Source organism: Buteo buteo, chromosome 23 (genome assembly GCF_964188355.1).
Source record: "Buteo buteo chromosome 23, bButBut1.hap1.1, whole genome shotgun sequence".
Classification (NCBI taxonomy): Eukaryota; Metazoa; Chordata; class Aves; order Accipitriformes; family Accipitridae; genus Buteo; species Buteo buteo.
In genome coordinates, this window is record NC_134193.1 from 19,406,705 (window position 1) to 19,416,849 (window position 10,145).

General features: G+C 55.4%; 1 protein-coding gene across 3 annotated transcripts; it reads left to right on the plus strand.

Moving 5' to 3' along the window:
- The first annotated feature begins 6,605 nt into the window (after nucleotides 1-6,605).
- BRD3OS (BRD3 opposite strand) lies at nucleotides 6,606-10,145 on the plus strand. 3 transcript variants are annotated; one of them, XM_075055902.1, is made up of 2 exons: nucleotides 6,606-6,685; nucleotides 6,952-10,145. In XM_075055902.1, the coding sequence occupies exon 2, from the start codon at nucleotides 7,612-7,614 to the stop codon at nucleotides 7,879-7,881; it is 270 nt and encodes an 89-aa protein (XP_074912003.1). In that variant the 5' UTR covers nucleotides 6,606-6,685; nucleotides 6,952-7,611; the 3' UTR covers nucleotides 7,882-10,145. The 3 variants fall into 3 exon arrangements, with proteins under 3 accessions (XP_074912003.1, XP_074912004.1, XP_074912005.1); XM_075055903.1 differs by having other exon boundaries at nucleotides 6,631-6,680; XM_075055904.1 differs by lacking the exon at nucleotides 6,606-6,685 and adding an exon at nucleotides 6,733-6,801.

Genomic DNA, 10,145 nt, shown 5'->3' on the forward strand with positions numbered 1-10,145 from the left:
GAGGAAACTTGCTGCCGAGGGGGCCCCCACCTGCGCTGCTGGGGATGCTGCTGCTGCTGCGGGTGTGAGTTGGGGGGGTGGATGTGGATGTGTGTGTCCCCCCCCTTCTCCACCGCCCCGGGCAGGCGGGAGGAGCTCCCGGTCCGCTCCCGGTCCGCCCCCGCCGCCCCTTTGTCTGCGGGAGCCCGGGCTCCAGCGGCTGGGAGCAGGGGGGGGGGAAGCTCCACGCTGCTTTGGCTCTTTTCCCAATTTATTTTTTTTTTCTCTCCCCCCTAAAATCCTTTTCTTACATCCCCTCCCTCCCGCTGCTGCTGTTCCTTCGTTCCCTGTTCCGGGGATAAACCGCACCGAGCCCCGGTGCTGCTTCTCTCTCCCTTCGGGGAGGTTGAGCTGCCATCGCAGCCCCCGGGGGGGGGACACACACCCCCCGTGTCCCGTTCTTCCCAGCACGGTCCCAGCTCGCCCCCGGAGCGGGGGAGGACCCGACCCTCCGTGTGCCCTCACCCACACGAGCGTGCTTTGTCTGGCCGTGGGCTCCCACTCTTCTTCTCGTGTTTGGGTTGCAAATACTGCAGGGGAGCTGGTTTAACCCAAACAAGCTATCATATTCCTTGACTTTCAAACATGAAGACAACTCCTATAATTAATTACCAGTGTATTTATTAAAAACCTCAACTCTCAGCCATTAACTCCTTGGCAGCAAACTCTTGAAAAATCTCTAATTTTCGCCGGTGGCTTCCATCCAAATCAGCGCAGTTTAGAACAGCCTCTTTTCAAAAATCTGTTCTGAGTTTTCTTCCGAGAGCCTCTCCCCAGAGTTTGTCCATTAATTTCTAGCCTGGCCTTCCCGATAGCCAAAACCGGAAGCCGAGACTGGGACGAAGGGAAGCTATTAACCTGGATGTCAAACAAATGCAACGCTAATCTCTTCCAAATGTAGCCAAGTGGAGATAAAGAAGAAAGAGCGACTCTACTGGCATGATCCTTCATTTTCAGGGTAGGAAGGAGGATCCCTCCAAAGAGTGAAAAACAATTGTTTAATATTCCAAGGAAAGTTTGGTAGGCTGTTTGTTTGTTGGTTTTTTTTTTTCAAGAAGGCACTTCTTTTAGCCTGATGTGCTGGCACTTAATCTGCCTTGGGTCTGGCTCTGTGCAATGCCCGCTGCCCCGCTGGCAGGGCAGATAAATGCAGTATAATCCGAGAGGGAGCAGCATCCCTATGCCCCAGTCTCACCATCAGAGCTACACCCTGCCCTGGGTGTCTTCAGGAGCACGCTGATTTCAGTCCGAAGCTCCCCATACCCTGCGGAGGTGATTTCTCTGAATAACTTTCTCATTCTTTTAGTTCTTCCTGAGGCTTTTCTTTCTCGTCTCCCGCTAGGTCTCCAGCAGCACCCACTGGGCAGGAATCACTGAAAGGAGTGGAGTCCTGCCAGGGATAATTTTGGTTGACTCTGTACTACTCTGCCTTGTGAGGTCAGGTCTGTAGGCAGAGGACAACAGAGGAGTTTATTATATGTGTATAATTAAAGCTGCTAGCTACAGCCTGGCTTTTTTACGGCATAATAAAAAGCGTACTTGCCCCTGGACACTTAGGAACAATCCCTGCATCTGCAAAGCCAGCCTCTGTGTGGGAGGTGTTGAAGCAAGTACGCTTCTCACCTACCTCTGCAACAATCACGTCGGCTGATGGCAGAGGTATTTTTGATAGCAGAAAAAAAGAAAAAAAACAACCTGTAAGGAAAGGCTCAGTGAAGAGCATGTATCCAGCACACTGTGAGTTGCAGATTATACAAATGTCCTGGAAACAGGAGAGGCTACGTGGAGAGGACCTAGACGCTGCTTTCAGGATGTACCTAAAGCTAAAAGGGAGCTTGCGTAAATTAAAGAGGTTGAGTGTTGTGCTAGAGCTGGGGATTCCTTCTCGTGCCCCTTGGCACTGCTGGGAAGGACAGCCAGGGAAGGACAGACAGCCAGGGAAGGACAGACAGACGGACAGACAGACAGACAGACAGGGCCGAGGTTGCTGACCCACACGCAGAGGCTGACACTACCCTCTGCTGGGGACCGAGCATGGAGCTTCTCTCCGCTGACGGGCTTTGCTGTATGTGCTTTTATTACTTTCTTGCATGAGAGAAGCCTGAGAGGTGACTGAATGCACTAGAAAGGTAATAACAGAAGGAACGTCATGCTTTTTCAGCCCAAAATGTCTCAGTAACTAGATAAAAGGAGACTGGCAGGCAGCTATTGCCAGAGGGCAGAGGCAGCCACCGCAGCCCGGGCCCCGTTGCAGAGGGGTGTGAGGGGGGACATGGCTGGTGAAGCAGCGGCTGTTTGGGAACGTAACAGGGCTGCTTGGGAACATCATAGTCTAGCATGGAATAGGCAAAACTAGTCATGGAAGGAAGGAAAGAAGGAAACTTAAATGCACAAACATGTGCAAGGAGATCGTACCTTACAAATCGATCAAAACATACCTGGGAAATGACCACATTTCACAGTAAAGTGTATTTTCTGTAATGTTTGGTATTGCTCCTGGAAGACGAGCTGACTCCCTGGTCAGCACACGCAGAGAAGCAGCCGCCACGCTACCTCTTTGGAGCAGCCATCTGAAAATATCCCTAAAAATACAAGGGCCATAGCACCAAGAAATCCCCATTTCCAAGCCAGCCAGTGTCTATGGATTGCCATTGCCACCTTCTGGATTAGACCAAGCGTGCACCAGCCTGTCCCAAACCCGCTGCTGGCTGCCAGCAGCCCAGTGGACATCTGTCTCCAGCTGGAGCCAACGTCCCCAGAGCAGGAGCCGTCACGGCTGCTGTCACGGCAGAACTCGGGCACCACCGGCAGCTGTCAGCAGCTACCCGGGCAGCCTACGTGCCATTTACATCACGCCCTCAGATTTTGTGATCTCCTTTCACCAACTATTTTAGGAAACCTGTGCAAGTCACAACTCAGCAAACACGCTGCTCAGCAGCAGCTCTCACTCGATCATCAGTGAGGGACAGATCACACAGCTATTGAAGTGCTGCTGCATTAAACTACTAACTTTCACTAGGTACAGACAATAATTCTCTGTCTGGCTCATCTACTGCTGTAAACACCTGATGTACCTGCCCAGACAACTTGTACCCTGGAACAGTCATTGCAATTATCCTCCTGCTAACGGCCCTGCACTCCTGCCAGGAGAGCTCACGTCTTCTCCCGTGCCGTCGCCTCCCAGAGCAGGCAATGTAGGTTACTGCCTGCCGCCGGGTAAAGGGAGAGCAGGAGAATTAACCCGGAGTAACTCGACGCTGGCAGGAGGGATGAACTGGATTCTCTTCTTGTACTGGTGCAAAGGGAGCAGTCAGCCACAGATACTCTTTGTTTAGCCTGGAAAAACGTAGTGCCTGAGAGAGTAGCTCCACTGGAAAAGGGCTCTCAACCCAGGTACCAAGCAGGCAGAGCGGGCACATTCCTGGGCATTTCTCTGTGGAAGAGCCTCATTTATGGGGCCCGTGATGCCCCAGCTGTGCTGAACACAAGTAACACCCTCTTCCCAACACCATCATCACAGCCTCGCTAACCAGCCTTCCTCCACCAGAGTCCATCCCCAACACCTTTCCCATCAAAATCAAATAGACCCCAAAGCGTATCACAGTCCTAAGGAGCTGAGTAAGAGGAAAATCACCCAGGCTGGCTCCTTATTTAAGCCGTGTCTTACAGCAGAGGTAAGGCCCGAGGCAGCTCACAGGGAAAGCAAAGCAGACACAGAGATTTCCTTGGAGGAAGGAGGAGAAGAACTAACCATTGGCCGGGCAGCACCGGGGGTTCACCTCATCCGTTCCACTGCCGCTGCTTCCAAGGTTTATTTGGGAAGGGTCCTGTTGGCAGATGTCTCAGGGAGTCACGACAAAGGGTCAAGTGGTCGGTCAGAGATAGTTGTTGGCCTTCAGAGGTCTGCGGTTTCCAATCTTTATTCTCACCTTATCTTGGCAACGTAACCACTCCTCTTACCGGCTTCTTCTGTTATGCTCCGAGTCTGACGATAACAGAACCGTTAATTTTTCAGAGAAGACGAAGACACCTCACCCGTGCTAAAAACCTAAATCTGGTTCCACTAAACGATTTTGCATTTTGTTCTGCAGCTCCCACAAGGTGGGGCCTGGGCTGGCTCCTCCATGCTAGCAGGAGGCGGATTAAGCAGCAAAGTCAGGACACTTCTGATTGTAAACATTTTAATAGTGTATTCATTCTTCTTTTTTTTTTTTTTCTTTTCTTCCCTCTTTGTGTTTGGTCTAAATCTCCTGGGAACTGGGAATTGCAGCGCGTCTTCTGTCTTATGGAAGTAAACTGCTGGGTGTTGTGTCCATGAAGGCCAAGCAGAACAGCAGCAGCGCCTGGAGTAGCTCTGCACCAGATAAGTGTATCGGGTCCTTAACAGGAGATTAGATGGCGCTGCATTCACAGGAGATAAGAAGATTGAGAGCTTAAATTTAGCATCATCAGAAAAAGAATAAGCCCCACAGCTCTCTTCAAAACGTATTTCTTGCTGTGCTTGCCAGGGGACAGTCGGGCTAAGGAAATGCGCTGGAGCGGACAGTGATGAGGAGCGGAGGCAGAGGAGATGCTGCTCAGTCACGCTCCTTTTCCAGGCTGTGCACCCAATAGATGTACCCGTGTGGGTGTCACAGCCACGGTCGCATGAGGCTCAGCACCCATAAGGGTGTCCCCTACCTGCCTTCAGCCCACGGACGGACAGTCACTGGGGAGCCTGAGAAAACTGAAGGGGTATAAAGGGTACCAGGCACCCTCCCAGTACAAATGGCTGCCACACCAGTCACCCACCAGAAAGGAGGCTGGGCAGCAACACGCACTGGCCTGGCTGTAAATCCCACGGCTGGGACGCACCCCGGCACCTTCAGCAGCAAGGAGAGCCACTCTCCGAGGGCAGTGCTGGATGGGGTGGGCAACAGCGGGCTCCCCCCGTTCAGCCCCCGTGCTCCCGCGTACAGTGCCAGGGGCTCAGCGCACCCGGGGCTGGGTGTCCCTTTAAAATGCTCCATGCACCCAGCGCTGGCTGACACCCGTGGGACCCATGTACCCAGCATGGGGACCCCCACTGCCATGCCCCAGACCCATGCACCCCACTCAGGGTGCTCCATTGCTGTGTCCCGGAGCCACGCACCCAGTGTGGGGAGCCCCATTGCTGTGACCCTGGACCCACGCAACCCACTCAGGGTGCTCCACTGCCATGCCCCGGCCCCACGCACCCCACTCGGGGTGCTCCACTGCCATGCCCCAGACCCACGCAACCCCTTGGGGTGCTCCATTGCCATGCTTTGGAGCCGTGCACCCCACTCGGAGACCTCCACTGCCGTGTCCTGGATCCACGCACCCCACTCGGGGTGCTCCATTGCCGTGCTCCGGCCCCACACACCCCACTCAGGGTGCTCCACTGCCATGCCCCAGACCCACGCAACCCCTTGGGGTGCTCCATTGCCATGCTTTGGAGCCGTGCACCCCACTCGGAGACCTCCACTGCCGTGTCCTGGATCCACGCACCCCACTCGGGGTGCTCCATTGCCGTGCTCCGGCCCCACACACCCCACTCAGGGTGCTCCACTGCCATGCCCCAGTCCCATGCACCCCACTCGGGGTGCTCCATTGCTGTGCCCCAGACCCACACACCCCACTCAGGGTGCTCCACTGCCATGCCCTGGATCCACGCACCCCACTTGGAGACCCCCACTGCTGTGCCCCGGACCCACGCACCCCTTCAGGGTGCTCCACTGCCATGCCCTGGATCCACGCAACCCACTCGGGGACTCCGATTGCTGTGCCCCAGACCCATGCACCCCACTCAGGGTCCTCCACTGCCATGCCCCAGACCCACGCACCCCACTCGGGGTGCTTCATTGCTGTGCCCCAGACCCACGCACCCCACTCGAGGACCCCCACTGCCATGCCCCACACCCACGCACCCCACTCGGGGTGCTCCACTGCCGTACCTGGGACCCACACACCCCACTCGGGGTGCTCCATTGCCGTGCTCCAGACCCATGCACCCCACTCGGGGTCCTCCACTGCCGTACCCGGGACCCTCACACCCCACTCGGGGTGCTCCACTGCCGTACCCGGGACCCACACACCCCACTCGGGGTGCTCCATTGCCGTGCTCCAGACCCACGCACCCCACTCGGGGTCCTCCACTGCCGTACCCGGGACCCTCACACCCCACTCGGGGTGCTCCATTGCCGTGCTCCAGACCCACGCACCCCACTCGAGGACCCCCACTGCCGTGCCCCAGACCCACGCACCCCACTCGGGGCGCTCCACTGCCATGCCCCACACCCACGCACCCCACTCGGGGTCCTCCCCTGCCGTACCCGGGACCCTCACACCCCACTCGGGGTGCTCCACTGCCGTACCCGGGACCCTCACACCCCACTCGGGGTGCTCCATTGCCGCGCTCCAGACCCACGCACCCCACTCGAGGCCCCCCACTGCCGTGGCCCGGCCCCACGCACCCCCTCTGGGGGAGCCCCACGGCCGTGCCCCCGCCGGAGCCCGCCCCGGCCCGCGGCCCCCCCGGCGGCGGCTCTGGCTCCTCCCGCCGTGATGCGCTCGGGAGGCGCCTCCGCGGCTGCTCGGCCGAGCGGCGCCGGGGCCGGGCCGGGCCGGGCCGGGCAGCGCAGGCACGGTGGGGCCGGGGGGGGGTTGTAGGGCCCCCTGGGAGGGCTCGTAGGGGTGGGGGGGTGCCCCACGGGGTGCGCCGCAGGGGCAGGAGGGTGCGGGAAAGCCCCGGGAGGCCGTGAGGTGGGTGCGCGGTGCCGGTGGAAGGGGGTGGGGGGGGTCTGGGGAGGAGGGGGGGGGCACGGTGGTGCCGGGAAAGGGGCCCTCGGAGGGTGGGACCCCCTTTGCCAGGCCTTGGGGTGACTCTCGCCATGCTTCCCCCCCCCGGCCCAGGTTGAAGCCGCGAAGCGGTGCCGTCAGGAGGCGACGGGCATCCCAGCTCGGGTACCGCAACCGGGGCCGGGGGCAGCATCTTCTCCTGCATCCCTGAGTACGTGACCTGCTAAGCGCCTCGTCCGTCAGCCTGGCGTCAGCGTGGAGCACGGGTGGAGAGTTCACGCGCGGGCCTGGGCGTTGGTGACCTCTTTAGACCTGCCCTACGGCTTCGGGATCTGTTCTTCAGGGAAGCAAAGCTCAGCCAGAGCCGCTCAGCCCATCCTGCCCGGCTGCAGAGCAAGCCCAGCGCCGCGGAGCCACCGCTCGCACCTATTGAGATACGTCGTGGACTCTCAACAACAAGCAGCTCGCGTGCGTGTGGTCTCTTCCCAAGATGAAACGCATAGCGGCATCACCACTGGATAAGCTTTCCGAAGTCCTGGCTTGCTATTTAAGCAAGGCCAGGCTGCCCGTTGTGATTTTGGGGCACGCGTATCCCCGCTCCCTCTCCTGAGTGGTGCTTACACCGACCAACGGCTCGTGGGTCCCAAGAGCCGTGCCCCTGGGGATGTTCTCCCTTGAGCTCAAAGCAGCAGCAGTCAACCTGGACCGACCCAGCGGGGTGTATTTCGGAGCTGTCGGGAAGGAGCTCTCGTCTTCGGAGCTATCCTTGAGCGGATGACTGACAAAGTAATGAACGGGAGGGTGCCCCTGCCCGAAAAAGCCTTGTCCGAGGGCTATGCCCGGCTGCGGTACAGGGACACCTCTCTGCTCATCTGGCAGCAGCAGCAGCAGAAACTGGAGTCGGCTCCCCCCAACACTTACCTGAGCCGGAGTCGGAGTATGTGGTACTCGCAGTACGGCAATGAAGCCATCCTGGTGCGGGACAAAAACAAGCTGGATGTCCCCAGGGACACGGGGCAATCTAAGTTTTGTGCTATTATGTAATTTCGGTGGCTTTGCATCAGAAATCCACATGTGGAGACAAACCAGACTTGTATCAAGCTGGGGGAGATGGGTTTGCACCATCCTCACGACAGACCTGCGGCTAAAGCAGTGTGTACGGGATAGGCCAGAACGGCTGTCTGAAGTTTACGTTTGTTTTTTGCTGTTGGTAGCATCAGATTTTGCATGTCATTGAGTGTGTATAACAAAAGCAGTCTCAGTCGGGAACTCACGAGCCCGTGTTTACTGCCTAGCATCTTGGCAGGGTCCGTGCTGGACCATGTGTCGCTTCTAAGTGGCTCGTGTACCGTGAGAAACACCCGCTGTCATTTAGGAACCATCCCCAGCAGGCACTTTTACTTGCTAGTCCTTACCCATTGCCAAAGCTCTGCGAATGCTGGTGGGAGAGAGGCAAGCACAGATCATTTCTGTTGAGGCTAAGATTTTCAGGAAGGTGATCTGCAAAACTACCCAGCCATTACTTGTTCTGCTTGCCCTGTCTCCCTTTAATTACTGCCCTGGAAGTGGTCTCTTACAATCAGGTAATGAAGTGATTTATTTTGGGGGGGAAGAGGGAAAGAATGTATGGAGAATTTCATCTGAGCCTTCAAAACACCTGGCAGGAAAGGTGCGCTGCAGTTTCATCCTATGCAAAGCAAAGGGCCCTCTCTGATGCCACAGTTTGGTATTATGGAAAAAACAGACAGGACTTCTGGAGTCGGTGGAGCTGACCCCCTTCACGCAGGTAGATTCCCAGCCCAAGCTTCAGGGACCGATCACCAAGTGAACCACCTGAAGGGGAGGGACAGGCCCAGGAAAGCAACAGGAGGAAAGCTCCTGTAAATACACACATCTCCTGCTAAGGGACATAGGGAAACTCCTACACAGTACATACCTGCCCCCAGAGTTCGGTTACAGAAGAAAACAGTCTACTGAAGTTTGCTTTGCGTTTAAGTTTTAATGCATGCAGTAGCTTCGAAGGGTTTATCTTCTAATTTGGGTTGGATAGTAGAGTTGGTGCATGTGTTTTAAAAGTTGCATCTGGGAGGATTTGTTGCAACTAACTGAAGGATTCTAGGAGGGGAAAATACTACAGCTGCACTTCTTGAAACAGAGACTGCTTTCAGGTTGTTTCCGTTAGAGCTGAGTCCCTAACTTGCTCAAGGCGAGATCAAGCTGAGAAACTCCACCTGGCAAGCACCTAAATCTTTATTAAAAACAAAGCAGTACCACTTCCAGGGGTGCCAATTATGTGCCCAGGGTTCAGCATTGAAGTATAACATTGGGCTTAAGTCACAGACTCCCTTTATGTCCTGCCTCGGACGTCCTCCTGCAGCCCTGTGTGCCTAATCCAGCAGCACTTAGGTATAGGCTTAACTTCAAGTAAATCAGTATTTGATGTTGACTTCAGTATGGATTATTTACCTGCCTAAAATTAGGCACGGTCATTACTGATATTTATCTAAAACCTCTTGTTCATTTATCAAGCACTTTATTTATTTTTTTAATACAGTGAAGAACAGTCTTCTCCACCTCTCCAGTGTGTGTTAAATGCTACAACACACACACTTGAGTTTGCTTAACTCCATGTGCTGAGCAGAACATACCTGTTTTAACGTGAGGTCATAGAGGTTTGATGTACTCAGCCCTGATCCATAGCACGTGTACACACTGCAAACCATAGGCAGCTCATTTTTTTTAAAGTACTATTTATGCATGTGTTGATGTTTGGTACCTTACGCGTGTGCTCATAAAACTAAACCTGCTGATGGACCTCAGTGCTTCGCAGACCTGTGCATTGCTCTGCATGCTCGCATAGTCCTCTTGATCTTACCAGGACTAGCTCTGGCTGAGAAATATTTTGGTGAATAAATGTTTTTCAACTGGGGAAAAAGCATTCAATGAGATTCACGGAACTAGTGAGACTCAGAAAGCTGCCGGCAGCGGTGGCGGTGCTCCTGTACAGAGCATGCTGTTTAAGGTAGAGCATTGCCTGGGATGCGTGACCCACCCAGGGCTCCGGTTCTTGGCTGAGTGAACCGGTGATTAATTTTACAAATGGGCAGGAAGCTGGTCTGAGAGCTCCCCTGGAAACTGCAGGTGGAAGCGACCTGGAGAGGCAGGAGATGTGGGTTCAGGGTCTTTCCAGCAGCTCAGGGGAGCATGTGAACTCTGGGAGTTTAAGGAACAGCACATCCCCAAAACCAGCTGTTCATTTTCTTTACTTTTCTTATAGAAAAAAAAAAAAACACCACTTTTTTTTTTAT

Bases quoted from the DNA above. Each gene is read 5' to 3' on its own strand.
- BRD3OS (XM_075055902.1), top strand. From the start codon at position 7,612: ATGACTGACAAAGTAATGAACGGGAGGGTGCCCCTGCCCGAAAAAGCC.